Source organism: Hippoglossus hippoglossus, chromosome 23 (assembly GCF_009819705.1).
Source record: "Hippoglossus hippoglossus isolate fHipHip1 chromosome 23, fHipHip1.pri, whole genome shotgun sequence".
Classification (NCBI taxonomy): Eukaryota; Metazoa; Chordata; class Actinopteri; order Pleuronectiformes; family Pleuronectidae; genus Hippoglossus; species Hippoglossus hippoglossus.
Genome location: NC_047173.1, coordinates 8,797,566 through 8,819,812, shown reverse-complemented (window position 1 = coordinate 8,819,812; position 22,247 = coordinate 8,797,566). Strand labels below are relative to the sequence as shown.

Below are 22,247 nucleotides of genomic sequence, written 5' to 3'. Positions count from 1 at the left end.
TTGCAGTGTGTGAGTGCTGTAGGACTGGGTCTGCCATGCACTGTAGTGACGAGCGCTACTATAAATACAGACCATTTACAATTTACATTTATTAAACCCCCCCTCCGTAGAAGCCCAGTTTCTACCGTCCCGACTGAATATTTCCCTCCGTCACTCTGTTTGATCCCACTTTTAAAACATATACACACCTATTTGTTTCTGAAAAGGAAGGCGAGCGGCGGCCGCCAGTGCTGAGTAATAATGAGAGCGCTCAATCAGCGTTCTCATTATCTAGCCAGCATGACTTCTTAATAAGGTCACGCTCCACCTACTGAAAATAGTTCCCTCCTTTTGAGCTTTCTTCAGGTGCAAAGTGCAGTTAATTAACACAGCAGACCGGGAGAGATGCGCTCGCTATTAATTGGAAAGAAAAAGAGAAAGAGGAAGAAAAAAAAAGAAAGCTGAGAAAATAAAGCACACGCTTAATTCAATTAAAACAGCCATAATGGCTTTGGTTGTAAGGCCTGAGGATTCCTTTGTTTAGTGGCTTTGTTGAATCCAGCAGGTCCTGCTTGTCTTGGGAAATATTAAGCGGACCACGATGTGGCCTCACTCTGTCGCTCACACAACTTTGAAAAATAAAGTTTGGACGGGATGATTGGCTACTTAAACAAGAAGTGAGTTTGCGACAGTAAAATGTGACAATGGTGAAAAGTTAACTATATGATAAATGGTAAATGGGCTGTATTTATATCGCGCCTTTCAGACATGAACGCTCGAGAACGGACAATTGGGTCCGGACTTTCTCTGGAGTTTGTCTTCCACACATCAAGAACGAAGCCGGAGATTCTCTGGTCAGACACTGAGGGTGACGCAGCAGGCAGGAGGCAGAGATCATGTTTTTTTTTTTTGTTTATGGCACATCGACACCGGCTTCGGCCCTCACCGTGTGTGGCGCTGCTCCTTCACACTAAGATATTAGTATTCTTTTGAGTTTTTCTCCCACTGGGTGCTTACATGGGCTCATTCGGACATTATCCAGAATCGTTACTGTGGGGCTGGGAGGTGAAACTCCAGAGATTCTCCAGAATGTCCGCAGCAACTGACTGGGACTTTTCTGACAGCAGCTCAAGTCGCATTCGCTCATTCACCGACACTTGTTTCTCAATGCAACACTTCATCTATCATACACTGTCAGCACAGCCTTCAGGGGCCATTTGGGGTTCAGTATTTTTGAACGCAGACAGGCAGTGCCGGGGATCGAACCACAGACCCTTCTGATTAGTGGACGACCCTTTCTACATCTTCCAATGCACACGGCTTTGATCCAACTTCTGTTCTGAGGTGTTCTTTATTGCAAAAAGGGAAACTTACTTGTATTTCTAGCTGCTGTACGACTTGCATCTGGACTCGACACTGAGCTGTGCTCCGATCGTCGAGGGCGTGTTCATTGTTTAGATGCCTGGAGGGAGGGAGGGAGGGAGGGAGAGGGAGAGAGAGAGAGAGGTTATACACCAATTCAAATGGTATGTCAATGCCACACAGCAAAATATCTTTTAGTTTGATCCAAACTGTGGAGGATGATAATTGCCGTATCACCTTCACCACTGTTTTGCTTTTAATGATAATATTTCTATACTGACACAGTCATCTATAGGATCCTGTTAGGAGCCATTGTTCCTCGGTGAAACGAGGTAATTAGAAGTAACATGACGGTGTGTGGTGCCATGTTTAACATGACAATGGGCCCTGTGCCAGTTTAGATGGCTAACTCCGGTGCCACCCCGGGCGCCGCTTTCTCCGCGCAGAATAAAAGATGCCAGCCCAGCAGAACGGCTTTTGTCTCCTTCGTTTACCGAAAACAATGCACGCGATTTAACACCGGCAACATTTGACACACAAAAGCGAGCTCTTCAAACGGAAGGTGCATTATCCAGCGGCAGCAGCAGACATAATAAATGTATCTGGTGTGTTCGCCTCATTAGAAGAAAAAGGCAGCCAGACAGCCATAACAGTCAATGAGGTTTTTTTTGTCTTGATTGGATTTCGTCTATAAGGACACAAAAGAGCTTCACCATTAAGGTAGACCTTTATTCCTGACACACACACACACACACACACACACACACACACACACACACACACACACACACACACACACACACACACACACACACACACACACACACACACACACACACACACACACAGAAGAAAAGAAAAAAAACACAGTACACAAATATGGGGAGAAAAAGGGGGTTTCTAAAGTGTTGTGATGCTGGGTAATGAGCCTCTATCTAAATGATCATTGGTGACAAACTCACAAAGCGAGCTTTGAGGAGGCATGCTTATGAAATGCCAGAGCTGCCACTTTATCTCCAGTAATTATAGGTTAGCTTGCAGACCCTTCAATGATCATTTACAGCTCTGCCTCCAGTGTATTAGAGGGAGGACAAAATCTCTGTGCCTGTCTCTGGCTTTCACTTTATCTAAGAACACACACACAAACGGAGCGAAACATTGTCGCCAACACCTCGCAAGAAATACACACTCCCACCATTCTACTCCGAACCCCCTCACCTCTTGTTTATCGGCCATGTGCAAAACAAGACAACTCATTGAGCCGCCTTATCTCGACCTGCCAATCAGGAGCTGAATAGAACATTTGCACCTTTCAATTACGCCGCACGCACGTTTTTAAAAAACCATCCCATCTCATCCCTGCTCGTACTGTTGCGGCCATTTCTCGGTCCTTAATGCTCAGAAATGTTTCATTATAAATCAAGAATGAAGTAGCATTAAAAAAAAAAAAAGAAAGAAAGAGAGGAGGGGTGGGGATGGATGAGGGATGGCTCCGGAGGAGGGGAGGGACGAGCCAGTGGATTTCTCCAGCCCTGTGCCTAATTGCTGTTTCAGAAATGTGCATGCAAAAAAAAGGGGGGCATTTCATTAATCATTTAATCACGTCCCTCGCAGGATGAGGGAACTAATGTTGCAAATACCCTTTTCATTTCACTGCCCATAATGCTATCTTATGCACTTGATGTATGGCGTGTGTCATGAATTACAGCTGCTTCAAAAGCACGGGGCGCGCCGCTCGACGTCCCTGAAGATACCTCATTACAAAAAAAAAAAAAATAAGAGAGAAAAGGGGAGGGAGAAATCTTTATTAAGTTTTCCTCTCATCGACAAGCACCTTGTTTTTCTCATATTTTGTCAATATGTGTGTGCAAAGGCCTCTCCGGGGTCCAGCTCTATTCGTACACACGGCGTTCCACCGCTGGCCAGTTAGCGAGGTGATTACAGGCAGATTACTACATGCGTTTATGAAATATTCAAATGGCAGCATGTCCTGCTGTGCATTAATAATGCCACACAAAGACGGAGGGAAGGGAGGGGGGGGTGAGACGCAGACAGGCAGGGAATAATGAAAGAACGTCTTATTTATTTACCTTTATTTACCCTTCTCTTTGTGAAAATTACCATTTCACTGTATGCCGATCTTTGCCGCCTTTCGCTTGCCTCTTAACAAAACCAAATCTAAATAATTTGCAGGTGAATAAAGAGAAGGAACTAGAGTGTCGCATCCAGGTGTAATGGTTTAAGCCTGGAGGTTGGAGGATGCTTGTTTCACAGCCGGCCCCCACCCGCCTGCCTTGCTGTTTATGTTTACCGTTCAAACCTGCGTTTTAGAGGCACATTGATTTCTGCCGCGAAGAGGGAATTAGCCATGTGACAAAGGCCGTGTGAAAAAAGATGGAGATGGGAGGATTGAGAGATGCGGCAGAGGAGGAGAGATGAGAGCAAATAAAGAGACAAAGAGACTGATAAATTGAGACTGAGAGGGATGGAGAGGTGAGACATAGATGGTTGTTTCTCAACAAACACAAATAAAGATTTATTCTTACTGGACGCCGCAGAGCCTCTCTTGTCTTTAAAAGAAGAGAGAAGATGTTTTTTCCTTTTCCCCATAGCTGCGGATATGAATATGTATATGCCATCAACGTCCACTAAGGGCCCAATAATAAATCTACTCAAGCCAGCATGTATGGATGATGCGCCTGTGCTAATTGTCTGTGTGTATCTTCAGGGGCCGCGAAGCCCCAGCAGAGAACAGCAAGACCGGCCCCCTGGCTGTCTACGCAAACACATACATCAACGGTCAGATACGAAACAGAAGCAGCGTCAACACAACAATATGTAGCTACACAAGTACTGTGCCTACTAGTGTGCATCAACAAGCGCACACACACATGCACAAACGCACACATGCACAGACACTCTCCCCATGGCGGCAGTGCATAAGTAATGCCCTCCGTTTTAAAGGTCTTGTCACAGAGCAGTAGACATGTGGTGGGGTAGAGGGAAACGCAGCTATCCAGGGGCCAAGGGCCTGGCTGCCTGTCTCCACAGTGTGTGTGTGTGTGTGTGTGTGTGTGTGTGTGTGTGTGTGTGTGTGTGTGTGTGTGTGTGTGTGTGTGTGTACATTATATAGAGACAAAGACACTTGGCTGCTGCCTTGTGGGTTTAATTAGCAGTGGGTTACAGACACCAGCGTTCAGGTTAGCGGCTGAGTTTGCCATTTTAACATGGAGCCTGCCTTCCTGCCAGTAATAAGGAAAGTGGAGTGGTGACAGAGAGTGGAGGAGTTAAGTGTGCGTCTGTGTGTGTGTGTGTAAGTGCGGGAGCAAATATCTGTTTATGTGTAGACTGACTGTGGAGGGAGGACATTCGTTTAAACGAGGGGATGTGAGGTAAAAGGCTAAAGTGTGTGTGTGTTAGGGGGGGGGGGAATGTCGATGCTGGTTAAGAAAAATGAAACAGGATGTGATAATTAAGTGTTTGTCAAATAGTTCTAAGCTGGAAATTAGGAATTATTTTAATTAACAATTGTCACAGACTAGAGATCTTCATGGGTTTGGATCCATGTTTTTATGCCGTCAGTTGGGTTGGGGTCCCGTTCTTTTACCTCGGGTCCTGGGTCTGTTTAACATCATATGTAATAACCAGGTGGACCCGGGAATAATAATAATAGCAAGTTACGGATGAGAAAAGAGTAAAAACGAGATAAAATAAAACATTATAGGGTGATTAAAATAGTTGGTCAGATCAGAACCTGGAGAAAGCTCACCTATAAAAACGTGTCTTTATGAGGGATTTAAAAGAGGATGAGGAGTTTGCCAGATGGATTTCCTCAGGGAGGTTGTTCCAAAGAGTGGGAGCCCGGACAGAAAAGGACTGTTCACATTTGGTCATCAGCTGGGACTCAAATAATCGAAATTGTACTTAAGTGCAAGTCCAGCACGGGCCTTAAAAGTCAACAATAACATTTTAAAATAAATTCTAAAATGTACTTATCGGAGAAATAAACTGCTGCGAAGACCCATGAACACCTGGCCCCCGGCCGTGTCGTGAGTAGTCTGAGCTATCCTTATTACAAAGCTGATTTTAAACATCATCCGTCACAGGGACATTTAATCTGAAATCCTAACTGGATTAAGTTAGCCATGCTATTTCCGGGTCTTTTCGGGGTTCGGGCACAAATCTATGGACCCATGGCAAACTCAAATATGACTTCACAAAGATCTGCAAGTGATACATGTGAAGCAGTTAATCGTTCCAGCCTTTGTCTGTTTGTTGTGTTTACTGTAAAGGCTCCGCACGGAAATAGCTCCAGCACATGCACTAATAGCGTTAAGGTTTTTCTCTCTCGTCTCCTGTAACTAACACAAACACACACACACAAACACACACCCACACACAGAGTGATATTATTCCATTTTGAACTACAGAGAGCTAATTCAGAGTGCCAGCCACCTCGCGGCTACCTTTTCCAGGTGAGAACACTTAAAAGCACACTAAAGAGCTATTAAATGCTGATCTTGACAAGTTCCTCCGCGCAACAAAACAATAGGCGACTAAACGTGTCACCGCCGCTGAGCCGAGCTGAGCTCCTACAGCGCGCTACAAGACGCCAGCTTAGCTTGGGTCCCCCCCCCCCCTCCCCGCACACGTAACCCACACCCAACTACCGACATCTAGACTGTCATCTAAATCTGACACCCGCTTTATGTAACCCCCCATTTAAACTGCGCCTGTGTGTGTGTGTGTGTGTGTGTGTGTGTGTGTGTGTGTGTGTGTGTGTGTGTGTGTGTGTGTGTGTGTGTGTGTGTGTGTGTGTGTGTGTGCAGTCGACTGGCATCTCCGGAAACATGAAAGAACTCCCTCTGACACCGACAATCACTGCTCCGAGGCACGCCACAGAGCAGCCATCTTTGTTCTGATGACGAGTCTGCAGTCTTTGTTGGCGTCTGTTTTTCATGTGCCGGCTGGGTTAGAGTATAGAGCCAGCCTCTGACTTTGGGGAGGGGGGGTGGGGGGGGAGCTGAAACTGCTCTGTTGTGTTGCACCCGATGTTCTGGCAAGTGTTCCTACAAAACCGTGTGCCAAACTGCGCTTACAAGTTTGAGATCTACCTGTTTTTCTCTCTGTCTGTCTCCCTCGCCCTCTCAGTTTATCTTTACACCCGTGCAGCTTAGCGGATTCACAGACACGCCGCTTTATACTGTGTATCTCTGGGCCCCTCACCTAAATAACCAGCTAAGCTACCCAGACACAGTATCCTAAGAGCACACAGTGTCTGTGCGGGCGGAGTGTACGGTGCGGAGGGATAGGCTGATGTCTTCTTTAAGTAAGTGTACCAAGGTGATGGGACAAGGTATCATAAAACCTGCTAATCCGATTGCGGCATGCAGCCTCACTCACACATACACATGCGTTCCCCAAGCTGCAAGGCAAACTCTTCCACCTGGACCAGCGCTCGGGGAGTCCAGGTCGGACGATGCACTGTACACAAGCCGGCTTTTCATGAGAATCACTCGTGAAATCGCACAAGCTGCTGCTTATGGATGCGTTATGCTCCGCTCCGGAAAATTGATATTGACATGAACATGTATGTGGCACATTTTCCACAGGGGATAAGCAAACACACTTGTCAGGCGATCGTTGTAATATACATTCACCTCGGATTCATTTAAATCCATCGCTGTCAGTTATGATTCCGCTGAGTGCATTGTGCGCCTTGACAGGGCGCGAAAACGCAGCCTGTCTGTGTCTTTGGGTAAACACTGTGTTTATTAGTGTCATTTCATTACATGGAAACACCTTTTCAGCTTTAATTCATAAGCTGCGGAGGAAGTGGCACATGCCTGACCTAAATCCTGCAGCACATCCCCATGGGTGGACTAGTTTCTTGTATTATTTTTTTTCTAGCCTTCTGCAACTTATCACAGTCACTACTGTGGAAAAAAAACGCCTAATTTGGAAAAAAAACATAAAATATGCCAGAACAATGTCCTGATTTCTAGAGTTTATGCGAATTCACATGGACGTTTACAGCCCATGAAAAACACTCGGCAGATCGTTATTTCACAGTTAATTACAAATCTAATTAGAATATTCAAATTAAAAAGCTTTCCCTTTCTTTTCTTCTCTGTGTGAGAGCAGGGAGCCAGGGAGAGAGTGATAGTAAGAGAGGGCGAGAGACCCAGGGAGAGACAGGGGGAGAGAGAGGGGAGACTCATAGTGAGTGGCAATGTGATAACCTGTAATCGGCAGCACTGCAAACACCTTCTTCTTTTGATGTCCCCCCACTAACATCCTGGCAACAAAGCCGGCCAATTACAAATGAGCTAATTAACTAAATTGTTGATGGAGCATGAAGAGTTCATTCGCTCGGGCGCCCGCACCATGACAACAGTGAAAGGGGGCCTTTGTTGTGGAGGTAAAGTGTGCGGCCGTGCGAGTTGCCATTAGCTTCCTGACGTTCCTTTTTTTTTTTCTTCTTCTTCTTACAAACCTATCGGGCCGCTCCAGGAAGCAGATTTGTTATGGATTTAGAGTTGGCGCTGCTCGAGCTGAACCCTGTCAACTGGCTGTCAGAGAGGTCAAAGTGTGCTCCTTCAAAGGCAGTGATGTTTTCTTTATTAGGCTCCTCGGTGCTCAACTCTTTTACAACTAAATTAGCGAGCACACGCAGGTTTCTTAAACGCTGGTAAACACGCTTAAAAGAAGGCGCTCGACTCCTTTCCCATAGTCAGCGGAGGAGTTTGACTTCCTGATCTTTCCTCATGTTCGACGTCACGAATGCACTGAAAACCCAGAGCTCTCTCACTTCGCTGTCTTGCCAAATTAGAGAGTTCACTCGGGCGTCATGTTTCTAAACTGCCGATCAGAGCCAGATTTGACCCGGGAAGGAAAACCCATTGTGTCCATTGCAGACAAAAGCCAGATGTTAGTGGGGGGGGTTGTCCTACAAAAAGGAGGTGATGTAGTGTAGAGACTGACTTTTTTAGGGTAAAACACACGTTTTACAATCTTAGAGCTGTTCAAAAGTTGATGATTCAAATCATCAGTCAGACACTCCTCAGTCGATTCTCCAAGTCAAGGAGGTGTTTTTTCATTTGTCAGTGTACAGTGAGAACAGCTGAAAGTTCACTAAACCAGTGCTTGACAGTCCATGAGAAAAAGACGGAAAGATATGTTGAATATTCGTATTTAAAGGTCAAATCTGATTCTGCTGACGAAAGGTTTCAACAGTGACGAGTGAGCAGGCACCACCTCCAGTGTAACATCTGGGTCATGGTGTGTGTTCTTACTTCAAAAACTGTCCAAATTCCTCGCAGATGTTCTCACAGCCGGGCCACTTGCACACGCCGTGACCGTACAGCGGATGGGTGCCTCCACTTTCTTCATGTAGTGAACTAGAGAGAGAGAAAAAAGAAGAGGAATAAGAAAAAGGGAAGAACAGCAAAACAAAAACAGGAAGGAAGAGGAAGAAGGTCAGGGGAGGGATCCAAAAGGTCAGTTCACATGAATTGTTGAAAAGTTAATTCTCTGGGAAATCAAAAACACCCGAAATATGTCCTGTAGTTTTTGCGTATTCCTACTAACTAACTAACTAACTAACTAACTAACTAACAAACAAACTGAGATGAAAACATAGTTTGCCAATGTGTCTAACAATTCATGTCCACTCAACCTAAATAATCACAACACTATGTTACCACACGTTGAAGTAATAATCTCTGGCCCTGATCAGCTAACAGGCAAACTACAACTGTTTATTGGTCCACTGGCAAGAAACATTAAATCCACAGCCAATTACCTCAATGTCACATTTGATTCACAACTAAATCATGAAGACCATGTCAACAAACTTGTTTAACCTTGTTACTTTTACTTAAAAAATTAAAGCCAAAATCAAATCACCTCTCTCCTCCAACTCCTGCCTCCCTTCATTGGCAGCCAGTTCAATTAAGGATTGATTTTGAACAACTTTTAAAGCTTAACACGATCTGGCCCACAGTTATATTACAGAACTACCAACTCCCTATGCTCCAAGTGTCATGTTAGATCTTCCAACCAACAGTTTGCCATCAGGAATTCCTTGCATCAGGAGATGAGACTTGCAAACACTTTACCTAAACTTCAATCAGTTGTTTTTAATATTTTCTTTTGTGTTATCTTTCAAATTTTTGTTTCGTTCTGTGTTTTTTTCAATTCCCATCTATTTGGTAAAACACATGATTCCAGCTAACTGGTAGTCTATAGCGGAGATTACAGTAGCTTGGTCTCCACCGTCCCATCTTGTAAAGCCATTACTGGGAGGAGGGGGTTGGAGGCTTTGGAGTAAACATTAAAAATCCAGACAGCCATATAATTTTCATCAGGAGATTAATACTGTGTGTAACTTATGTTTCTTCGAGGACAAGGGGAGCAGAGGGGGCGCTCTGGCGTTTTTCAAATGGCACCCAAATAAGTTACGACCCTGCCTAGACAGCACGTCCAATTAAAGATGACAGTTTAACCTTTAGTCTTGGCGCTGTCTCTGTCTGTGTGCGGAAACGTGCATAGGAAGAAGTGTGCAGCGCTGTGTACGCGCGTGTGTGTGTTTGTCTGCTCATAGGTTACGTCTGTGCATGTTTGTGTGGTAGATGGCTGTGTGTGTGTGTATGTGTGGCCTATGAATATGTGTGTGAGCACTGGGACGGCTCACGCTGCGTTTTACAGAGGGGCTTCCCCCGCATCGATCGGTGGCATGTTAGTAAGCAGCGCTCCTGACAATACTCCATGTTCGATCATTATGACACACCACACCCCCCTCGGGACATGGGCAGATAAAGTCTTTTTTCCCCCCTCTTTTCTTCCTCCTCTTCTCATCCTCCTTCCTACCTCTCCCGTCTTCCCTCTAAAGATATCTTCTTCAAGCCTCCTTTTAGTGCTACTGGAGAGATAGCATCTACTTTAAACCAATTACACCTCCAGTGTGAGTCTCTACCCGGCATCCACACAGACACATACTCGCACACGCCGCTACCCTAAGTCCTTATTATAATATCGCCCAAGAAAAAGCCTTTGAATAATGCATGGGCCACATAGGCAGATATGTGAAACACTCAGTGTTTTGGTGCTGGGGTGCATTTATAAAAGACGCCATCACAAGGATAAACATCCTGGAAATGCCACTCAAGGCATCACATATTCTGTTTACATGACAAGTAAGCAAGGAAGGTAATTTTCAAAAGCGGGAAAAAAAAGAAAGAAAGCACTAAATACTTAATGTACAAGCAGGTTAGCTTGTCTTGGCTGCCAGAGAGGCTTGTTGTAACTGCGCCTGCCTGCATGGCTTCCTTTCCCTGCTTTTGATATCTGTGTACAAGCTAAGTGTGTTCAATGCGCACAGTCCCCCGGGAGAACAAGGCTATTTTTTTTTTAAATATTACTAAGACACTAATAAACTATTGAACAAATAAACAAAACACCATGTTTTCCCTGTAGTGGCAAAGCTGTTATTCTAAACGAGGACAAACACTCTGGATGGGAGCAGAGCGCGGCGTTCTCATGTGTTCCTGCACCGCACAAAAACAACAAGCTTGTTTGTCGGGTAACAAACAATGCCTCTGTAAACTTTTCATCTTCTCTGCCTCTTCATCCCTTTGGCGCCTGCTATCAAAAACGGTGGGTGGATGACATTTCAATTACCTCTCTCGCTCCCTTTCCCTTTCCCGTTCCCGCTCCCTCTCTCGTCTGTGGTTAAGGGCGGGTGACTGTCCGTTGGCGATGGAGTGGTGTGAGATGGGAGGCGACGCTTTTGCGGGATTGGAGGAGGAGGTAGTTGAAGAAGAGTTGTTGGTGGAGAGGTCCAAGCCGCCGCCGCCGCCGCCACCACCACCTCCGCCGCCGCCTCCGCCACCAGCACCGTTGCCACTGTTGCTGTGTTTAATGCCGTTGTCCTCCATGGCGTGGCCGCCGCCACCGCCTCCTCCGGTTACGTCTTTCCACAATTGCTGGAGCTCTGCAGGACTCAGGCCTGCTAGAGAAAAAGAGATAGAGATAGAGAGACGAAGAGGAAGAAAAAGTTGGGTGAGTAAGGGGAAGATGAGCGGAAGAAAGAACGATTAGGGCCCCAAAATGCCTCTGGTTCACGAAGAGAGGAGGCAAAAAGGAAAACAGTCACTTCCTGTGGGGCAGCAAATCCACAGCGTTGAGTTCAACTTTGGTGAACTCTGACAGGCGATAATCGCTTTGCATGTGTGTGATCGTGCCCCTAAACTGAATATTTACAGAATCAGGTTACTCCTTGCATCCAGTGTGAGACAACAGCTGATTCCAAACTCTTTATTCAACAGCTATGAAAGTTTTATAAAGTGACACGACTCAAGGCCTTGTCCTCACTAAGTGGCTTTTATCTTTTGCCATGTGTAGACCTGACTTTGAACTCTTTGATCACAGTTTCGTTGGTTTTTCTTCCTCTGTGCCCAGTTCGCCATCGGCCCTACCTGTTAACAAACTCCTCATGTAGTTCTCAGTTGTGCATTTTGAGGTGTAAAACATTGATGAGAGTGAACGTGTTCTGTTGCATCTGAGATAAACACAATTTGTCCGATGCTTGTTTCCCGCCTGCCAACTAATTGGGCAAAAGTCCCTGCTTTGATTTTCCTCCCAACATCTCCCTGGCTGTTGTTTTTTGCATCTCCGCCATTTTGGTGGTAAACAACAAACATAGGTGTTTACTTGGCTCGGGGAGGAGAAAATGGAGCCTGCATTTCGCCCCCCCCATTTCTCTCTGTCTGTGTCCTTTTTATTCTTCTCTCCCTGGCTCTCAGCGAAGGCAGTAAACAACAACAACAACAACAAGGAAGAAGGGGTTGGGGAGCAGGGGGAATAGAAACAGAGATGGAAAAAACAACAAACATAAGCAGAGCAGAGCTGAGAGAGAAACAGAGGTAGACAAAGAAAGCCATAATCAGACAAGAAGAGAGAGAGATTGCGAGAGAGACAGAGGAGGACTAAACAAAATGATAATGTGGAGGAGTTAGGGAAAAAGTGGATGGCAGAAGAGCATACCAATGAGGGGGGGAGGCAGACAGACAAACATACTTAGAGATAACCGTACTTTGAGGGGACACGGGCGCATACAAATGAGGACGACAAAGACAGGAAGGACAGGAAGACAGAGGAAGCGAGGGGGACAGACAGAGAAAACACAGGAAGCATGTGACCGCTGCTGCTGCGAGTCACATGCTCAGGATCTACACGACCGCATGCAACCACTTCCCCTCTCCCTCCCACCGCTTCCCCATCCCTTCCTCCTTCTTCTCCCTCTTACCTGGCGGGGGCAGGGTCTGACCGGGCAGGGCGGCCTGGCCGGGAGCGGGCCCCGGCAGCGTGAGCAGGCCCTGCCGCTGCATGTTGAGCAGGTGCTGCTGCTGCTGGAGCTGCTGCATCTGCAGGAGCTGCTGCTGGAAGACGAGCTGCTGGGCGGCCAGCTGCTGCTGCTGCTGCTGCTGTTGCTGTTGCTATAGAGAGGAGGAGGAAGAGGAGGAGGAGGAGAGGAGAGAGAAAATTACAGGCGAATTAACAACGGAGAGAGGGAGAGGAGCGACGAAAGCCGGGTAGCGTTTGTGCCGCGTGTGTGTCTGCACTCACTCGCCTCTGCCGTGACCTTAGCTACACCTCTCTGCCTCTTCCTCCGTCTCCCCGCATGCTCTCCCCCTCTCCGTCTGTGCTCGCTCGGTCTTCCCGCCTGATTTTTTTGGGCTGTACCACAGCACTGATGCCTTTTTCATCTCTTTGTGTGTGTGTGTGTGTGTGTGTGTGTGTGTGTGTACGTGTGTGTGTGTGAGTGTCCAAGAGAGCACATGCACACACAACAGACACACAAAGCTCGCGTTGATGGACTAAAAGAAACCTTGCAAGCCTCTCAGTGTATGTGGCTTGTGATTGTGTATGATACTAAGCCTCTGGTATAATCCTCAATCCCACACACACACACAGACAGACACAGACACAGACACACACACAGACACACACACACACACACACACACACACACACACACACACACACACACACACACACACACACACACACACACACACACACACTCCGCTGCTGATGGTTAATTGTCTCGCCTTCACTGATGGTCTGTTACAGCTTATGTGGCCAGAGGGAGCGAGCGGAATGAGAGATTTACGGCGTCGCGTGCGTGTGAATGCACAGACGCAAATATAAACACTCACACACACAGACACACACACAGACGCATACACACATGCACATCGCGCCTCCCTCCCCTCTTTCACCTCGTTTCCTCTCTCTCTCCCTGACTCCCTCTCTCACTGCCTCACGGAGTTGTTTATTGCCGGGGCCAGACGGGCAATTGCATAAGCCGGGTGCAGAACAACAACAACAAAAACAACAACAAAACGAAGGAACATCACTGCAGCAGAATCAGTCTGAGAGGGAGTAGAAACAAAAGCTTTGGCTCTAAACTATTAAACAGTTTCATGTCTATTTTTAAACTATAAAACACAAACTAAAAGACGAGGTAATAATCAGTTTTATTCTTTTTCTGTGCGTCAAAACGAAGGATGCATATCGGCAACGTTTTAACTGCAACTTTGATGGTTTTCAATTTTCCACTCCCGTCCGTATACACGTGTATTGTATGTGCATACAGCATGTCATGCTCGTATGTTTCTGTATGTTTATAACATGGTGGACCTGGGGGAGGTGGGAGGCGGTGAGAGGGGGGGCAAAACTTGTGATGCACTCACTGGAAAACAGGCTGCATAATGGAGTGATGGAGGGAGGCGGTTTGCCCTCCCTGCGCCTCCATCCCGCCTCGAGAGAAATAAGGGAGCAATTTCTATTCCATATTTGATGGCGGGGGCCCTGAAAAACTCGATTCGCAAATCCAAACAGAAACAAAGCCGCCGGGAGGTCAGCGGCGGTCTTCCTGTAAGGGGCAGCGTAATGGGCTGCTCGAGGAGGTGCAACACGCGGAAAGAAAGAAGAAAAGAGAGGAGCGCGTGTGTTTATGTGATAGCTTCTTTTTTTTCTGATCAATTTAACCGCTTCCGCATGTAGACCGTCGTCTGGATGCATCTCCAGACTTGCTCTCAGGGTTCAGCGCGGTTACGCAAACGTGGCTTGGGTTGTCATGCTCGGGCTCCTCTCCTCTGATAGCCAGCGAGGACGGGACAGAGCCGTGTCTGTCGACCGTCTGCCTGTCACCGTGATTTATGAGTGTCGTGTGCTGTAACTTCAGCGGCGTGCGCACGTGTTTGCGTGGCCACAGAAACAGTTCATTAATGAGTTGGACCCAGGAAACCTCTGTCTGTGGTCTGGTTTCAATAAATCAGTGAGTGTTTGGGAGTGTGTGGGAATGCAGAGTGTTTGTTATTGTCACTTAGAGCAGCTGGTTTAATGGAGTCATTCCCAGGAACAGTTGCAAGAGGATAGCTGGTTTTTTGAAGGGAGGCTACTTACAACTGACCTGACCAATGTCACATGATAACCAGTTTAATTACTTTTAAATTCCTAAACACTAACAAGAATACTCCAGCTCATTTTACGTTCTCGCATACAGCCCCGCCAAAGAATGATTGGAGATTATCGGGTGCAAATGTGTGGAAGTGCTGCACCCACCTCTTTCACCTGTTTGCCAGGATGTTGCTGCTGCAGAAGCTGCAGGTGAAGCTGCTCCTGTTGTTTCTTATAAAACTCCTGCAGGTGTTGCTGTGCAGACACAAAAATGCACAGAAAGAGTTAGAAAATACGATTCAGAAAATGCACATTTATATACATGATTTCTCTTTAATATTACCATAAATAACCATACAAATAAAATGTATTTAGAGGCTATGACTACAAAACTACTCAAAGCATTATTAAGTAAACATTTTCTCTTCCTATTGTCTCCACTAATTCAGCTCCAGCTGTTGCTCCACATTCTGCAGAAACTGTTGCACAGTATAAGATATAAGCTTCTCTTCTGCTTTTGGCGTTTGCATCCTTGCCGCCTTTCACACTCTTTTCCATATGGACGTTTAATAGTCCCACAGTTCTGCAGGGGGGGGCAACAATTCATCATATTAACTACACATTTGGCAGCCAGAGTGCTGTTCGCTTCCTTTGGAGTGGTTGAAACAAACAGCGTAAAACCCTCTCAGGAACAGGTTCTCTGTGTTGAACTGATTCCTTTAACACACAGGCTGTAACAGTTATTAAAAACAAAGATGGTTTTATTTCATGTAGAATTTCATAAGGCTGTCTGGCCTGGAGGAGACCCATGATGCAGGCGACTGGAATGCACAGTCCGGTACTTTGCAAAAGTGCTGTAAAAATATCCATAAGATTTAACAGACGCTAATATGAAAAAATATATTAGAGCCCCAGAAAAAATATTTTGTGACAATCAGTTAATCAACACGAGGGAAGATTTTGATCATGTAAATTCCCAAATTCCTGTTAATTGTACCATGATAGCAAATTTCACACAATAGGATAAATCTTCCTCTGCTGACACTGACCATGTATCAAATTTCAAGAGTAAAATCTGTAAAAGTCAAGCAAAGGCACGCCATTGTACTGAAACCAAATCCAGAGTGTGAGCACTCTTAATGAAGAGGAATAATCAGGATGAGTGACGTCCTTAATTAAACAATTCTCTTCCCCTTAATCAAATCTATGAATGAGAAATGTGTTTCAACTCTTGACACAAGTCTCTGCCGAGTGTGTGCTTTTTCTCAAAGCTGATTCCAAATATTACATCATCCGTCACCTATCACTCAGCTTCCAGTGTGCGAGCCCAACTGTGCCATGCTCCCTCTCGAGCTCCCTGATGGATGCTTGTCAGGGAATTGAACCCGCGACACACCGGAGACAGTTAATTAGAGGTGACACGAACAAGTGCGTCAATTTCAGATTCCTCTTGGTAAGCATGTCAAGGACACCGGGCTGTGGTGAGTTGGCATGAGCGACTGGTGGCTGCTGATACACGAGCACAGCAGTGACTCAGGGAAGTGTGTGTTGGAGGCATAGATCCGCATATTTGTAGTTCCCAATGTATTTGGTTGTGTACATGTTTGTGCATCTACATCCCTATGCATTTGTGTACGGGCGTGCACGCGTACCTGCTGTAGCATAACTGCCTGCTGCTGCTGGAGCAGGGCCTGGAGCTGCTGCGGAGAAAGCACCTGCTGCTGGAGGATCTGCTGCATCTGTTGCGGCGTGATCACCTGGGGACTCATCATGGCCACCGACACGGGAACCTGGACGGGGCGGACGAGAGGGCGAAGGTTAGGAATCAGGGACGAATTATACATTTTCAGAAAGCACAGGAGGGATGAGTAAACAATGAGAGCATAGGAGTGAAATAGATGGAGGGAGTAAAAACGGAAGGAGCAGGAAAATAGAGCATCTGAGACGTGCGTCAGGCCAAGTGGCGTGGTTCTACTGGGAGCGGGGTAATTGGTGACTTGAGAAGTAGGGAGAGCAGGCCTCCCATGGCCGTGACGCCTGGCAGCCTAGAGGAGATGCTGAAGGACAGATGGGTGCTGTGCCTTTGTGTTGCACAATCCTTATTTTCCTGCCTGCACCCCGCTGGGAGATGTGAGCGATTTAAATAGACATAGACCTTAATTAGCAGGACCCTTGAACTTCCCCACTTTAGCACGCCTATCAGTGCTGCTATTGTACAAAAAAAATAAAAACAGAATGAAAATGCACAAGTCTAAAGTTGATTAAAAAGCACACGGATGAAGTGGACACACTGTAGGGGACAATCAGCGTGATGTGCTGGGTCACGGCTCTGAGTTTGGGGGTCTGGCCCCGAGATACATCTTTGTTGGACGGGAAGAAGAAAAAAAAAAGATTAATACTTCTGCTTTTGAAGTATTTTGTATTCAATGCCCTCTGAAGTGTGTCAAGTTTCACGTTCTGACAAAAAGCATCCAAAAGCACACGTCCTCCGGGCTGGAAAAGAAAATGTGTCATTCTTCTGTGATAATCATTAAAAATACGAGCTGTCAAGCTGCGGTAGAAGAACTGCACCAAAACAAAACCGTACACACGTATCCTACGTTTCCGCCAAATTGTTCTAAGGCGGCAGCGAAAGCAGCTTCTGAGGCATCAGATCAATGGAGAAAGATGCGCTTCCCCTCCGTCTTTGGTTGCGAGCGCACATTCTTAACAGGGGAGTGTGGGCTTTAGTCGAATTACACACGTTCTGCTCCTTGCGGCTGCTTAAAAATTGAACAACTTTTTGTGAGGAGAAGACAATACTTTTGATTTGTGTTTACTTGTGAGTTACAGAAGACAAAAATCAACATTGAGTGAATGATTTAGCATCTGACACGCCGCAAAAACACCATGGTTTACTCAGACTTATATACACACAAATATTTCTAGACTCACTGAAGTGCCTGTTTTTAATGGACTGTTTGTTTGGCCTGTGTTGATGCTCCAGAGCTACTCCCGAAAAAGGCTGAGCTTTTTATAAACAGTATAAGGTGCTGAGTGAAGTTAGAAAACTTTGTGATCATCCCACCTGGTTTATCTGCATAGTTTAAGTGGTGTTATTTTTTCCGGCTATTTCAGAGGTCTGTTATCTGTTATATAATTTACAGACCCAAGTTCACAACTTTTTTAAATAATAGCTATGTAATTCTCTCAATAAAGACATATAAAGCAAAGCAAACTAACGTTGTGCTTTTACTTTGTAGACAAACTGCTCAAGAGGAAGGGATTCTAAATAAAAAAGAATCAAATCATCAAAGAAATGGAGGCCCAAGGTTTGACCCCAACTGCTGTAGTTTATCAGAGGATGTAGAAGAAGACATGCTCAACTCAGTCTGCAGGCTGAAGACACACTGTGCTGCCCCCACTACCTTTTTATTCAGATATTATGAATATTGTTCATTTCACGTGTCCAAATTGCACTGAATTCACTTCTTTGAGCCCTTATGCCCTTACATATGAAATGTGAAGTTGATATGATGAACACTTCACGGGATATGCGATGCAGACAGACATAGATTTCTGGACTAAGGACGTAGATGACCTTTAAAATGTCAAATAATCGGCTTAGATGCAAAATTCCAGCACAACGATTCACTAATGTGGGACTTTTAGGGGTTTGGATTCTTCCACCTTGTCAACAAATAGTCTTGACGGACAAGCTTTATGCAACTGTAACACAATTAAAATGTCAACATGTAGTAACACCTCCGCTGACACTAATTGCTGCGCTGTTTGGCATGGAGCTGCCATGACAGTAACTAGCCTATATGGTGTGTCAAGGGGCCAATAAGACATCCCTGTCCTCATCGCCAGCTAATCAAGCTGCCTTGATTACTTTCCATGCTTGTCTCTCCGCCCTCCCTCCTTCTCTCCCTCCTTCTCTCCCTCTCTCTGTCAGGCCTTGACATGTCCTTGTTTAGCTCTCCTCCACCTCAACGCCCACCCCCACCCCAGGTTTCCCCCCCTCTTTGATTAGCTGAGACATTTGCATGGTCACTACACATTTTTCATTTTAGAAGTCATTATGCATTAGTGGCTCCTGATCGCCCGCCTTGACTAATCCTGATGAACTGAAAATCACAGCTGAAGGTCAACTTCCAGCCGGCCCCGCCGCACATTCATATTCATATTCAAACAAATCCTGCCTCCATTGTTCATTAGGGTCTTAGAGAGAGAGAGAGAGAGAGAGAGAGAGAGGGGACTCCATCTGAGGTGGAGGAGGAGGTGGAGGAGGTGGTGGAGGAGGATGTTGTGGTACATCTCTTTTCTTCTCCGGACTCGAGCGCAGGGGAAAGAGGAATGCATTCACAATAAGCGCGGTGGCTGAACAAAAGCCGTCAAAAGTTGCAAATTAAACAGTCTGTGTGTAATTATGCAAATTCTGTGCTTACACCTTCAATGTTATTAACCCTTGAAGCTACATTCGCTAGGTAAGTAATTACCCCTGCAGTCACTCCTGGTTTTGTGTTGGATGCTGTGACAATGGGACGAGTGCAGCAGAGAAACAACATGAGAGATGCGCTCATTAAGACCATTAATTGGATGCCGGCTCTCAAAGATGTTTTGGTTTACAAAAGGAATGCAGGAGTAGACGTGGAGGGGTTTAACGCAAATGAATGTGCAACCAGAAATACACTGGAATCAAATATAAATTCAATGGGCAGCTTCTTTTTCCAGTTTTCATCAAGATACATGAATTATGTTGAAAAAACGCCTAGTCTCGCAATGTAAAATTTTAAAGACCACCCCAAAATGTAATGGGTTCTTTCCGGTATCATAACGCATCCTTTTGCTAAATTTCGCAGTAACCCGTCCAACAGTTTTCACGTAATCTTGCAAACAAACAAACAAACAAACGGAAAGGAGTGAAAACACAACCTCCTTGGCGACTGTAACAAATAAAACCAAACAAGACGTCCAACAAAGGGCAGCAGAAAAAAAAAGATACAAGATAAAATGTACCTTTATGTCTTTATCTGCTTATAAATCATTACGATTTATAGACCGCAAACAACTAGGTAATGAAATTGGGAAGTTTCTCTTACACTCTGATTGGCTTTTTAGAGACATAATGGCTGATAATAATCTTCATTTCACGAATGCGCCAAACAAAAAAAAGGAAGGGGGAGAAAAAGGCACGAGGAAGAAAGGGAGAGGGGAGAGAAGCCACTGGCCCACGTCCATTGTGAAGTGCAGCATAATGCTAATTCCAGCATTTAACTGCATGCTTTTCTGCTTGACGTATCAGAGGCTCCGAGATGAAAGCAGATAAGTAATTGCTCTCCTGGTTCTTATTCTTCACTGACAACCCATAAATTTAATTTTACACACACGTTCATTTACATTTTCGAGTATATGACATGATAATTGCAGGAATATAACACCTCCATTCTGCAGGAAGCTGCATGAGGGCTTGATTGACGTGAGCGGTGAATTGAAAGGAACAGGAGGCTGAATTGCCTCTCCTGGAAATGATTTTGCCACGAAGGGATAAAATTAATGAGCATTTACTCGACGATGGCAGTGGCATAAACATCCACACACCGTGAATAGACGCTCTCTTTCAGAGGAAGAGGAGCCATGATATCCAATTGGGCTCTGCCTGTGTTTCTCTGTAATCCGAAAGGATACGTTTCCAGTACTGGCGCTAAAAAAGTAATTATTAATGGAATTTATTAAATAGTTTTAAATTAATTGTAGCAGAGGTGGACGTTAGGGAGCTAAATCACAAAAAAAGGTGAATCCAATTTTTGTAATAGTGCTAATTTGTTCAGAAAAGAGCCGCTATTAAATGAGATTTGGACATTCGTACCTTCTTTAATGCCCTTGTTAAACCGCACTCACCATTTGAACTCCTATTTGTTTATGTCCCGTGTCTTAAACGTGAACGATGAGCTGTGTTGACATGAACTTTGCAGCCATGTGGTTTGCCCTCGGAGCTGGAAAGCAAAACAAAGGAGCTTTAAATTGGCTCCTGATGTGAAAACACGGGTGAGGCCCCGGACCCACAACAAGACCATCATTACACCACTCATGTCACACCCGCAGCCTGTAACCAGCCTCTCCACCGCCTCACAAAAGGTCAAGCTCCTCTGCAGAGATCTTCCAGGTAAAGCTGGTGCCTTATTTACTGCCAGAATACCTCAGGCGCTCTGGGATTAAATGCAAAACACAGAGGTGGGAACTAATAAGTACAAATACTGTATTTAAGCAGGTATCTGTACTTAACTTGAGTATTTTTCTGACGACTTTTTACTTTTACTCCCTAATTGTTAGCAGAAATATCTGTACTTTGAGGAGAATTATCCTTTTTTTTTTATTTATACATCATCATTAACACAGATCTCAACCTAAATTGATTGGACGATAAGACGGAAAAGACGATCTATCAATTTAGATTTTATACATTGAGTACATTTGATTTTATACTTTTACTTGAGTATCTTTACTTCTACTTGAGTGAAGAAAGTGTGTACTTTTGCCACCTCTTGCAAAACACCACATTTCTACTGCCAACGACTGTCTGCCCGTAACCAAAAGACAAAAATGCACTTCCAGCAATTACACACACTCACAGAGCGCGGTGCTTTATCTTTGCAGCAATGAGTTTTCTTATGAGCGAACTCAAATTACCAAAAGCCTGAGATAAGTGGGGCATCAGAGTTCAAACTTAACAATTAAAGTCAGGGGAGAGGAATTCCCTTTTATTCGATTTCATTCCGTACAATTCACTTAGTAGTAATAAGCAGGGGGTGGGGGGGGGAAGTGGCGATAAACCATAAACGTTGTGTGAACACGGGGCGGTTATCGACGACAGAGGTTGTTGCTGTAGCGCTGGACGGGGGGGAGACTGAGCTGCGCTAGACACAGCTGAGATAAACGCAATGAAAAATAGGAGGGTCCTGGTCGGTAATTACTGTGGCAGAGAGAGTCACCGGCTAATTAAGCCACTAGCTTCATTTGACTCTTAGACAGAGATAAAAAAATCATGAAAATTGCCACTGCCACCCTCCTGTTTCCCATTTCATCTCAATCTCCTGAGCATCTCTGTGGGCGCAGGGCCCAAACTCAGACCCCCCCCTCTGCCTTGCAACACATGGACTTCTGACCTCCCGGCTCCCTTTCAGCTGACACTGCTCATTTATTGCCATACAGCCAATTACTGCCAAACGTGGCCGAGCCATTATTGATGGCCGGGACTCTATCCGGTTGAGGACCACCAAGGCGACAGGGCCGGGCAAGCAAGAGCCTCACTGTGGAGTTCAAGTGTGTGGCGAGCAGTGTTTACTGTGTGTAAGAATCACAGGCGAGCCGCACTCACTCAGATGCACGTCGTGTTTTCGGCTTAGCGAGATCAATACTCCAGATTGTCAGGACTGACGCTAAGTAGATTACTAAAT

At 45.5% G+C, this 22,247-nt stretch overlaps 1 protein-coding gene across 10 annotated transcripts in view; it reads right to left on the bottom strand.

Moving 5' to 3' along the window:
- Positions 1-22,247, bottom strand: part of foxp2 (forkhead box P2) — a 108,538-nt gene that overhangs the window by 19,153 nt on the left and 67,138 nt on the right. For 4 of the 10 annotated variants that reach the window (XM_034578341.1, XM_034578345.1, XM_034578346.1 and 1 more), the window contains 6 exons: positions 16,461-16,598; positions 14,974-15,063; positions 12,650-12,839; positions 11,023-11,353; positions 8,637-8,741; positions 1,354-1,441 (listed from right to left, as the gene is read on the bottom strand). In XM_034578341.1, the coding sequence (XP_034434232.1) occupies positions 1,354-1,441; positions 8,637-8,741; positions 11,023-11,353; positions 12,650-12,839; positions 14,974-15,063; positions 16,461-16,598 (942 nt within the window). The remainder of the gene's footprint in view (positions 1-1,353; positions 1,442-8,636; positions 8,742-11,022; positions 11,354-12,649; positions 12,840-14,973; positions 15,064-16,460; positions 16,599-22,247) is intronic. The other 6 variants (XM_034578342.1, XM_034578350.1, XM_034578349.1 and 3 more) reach the window with 3 other exon arrangements.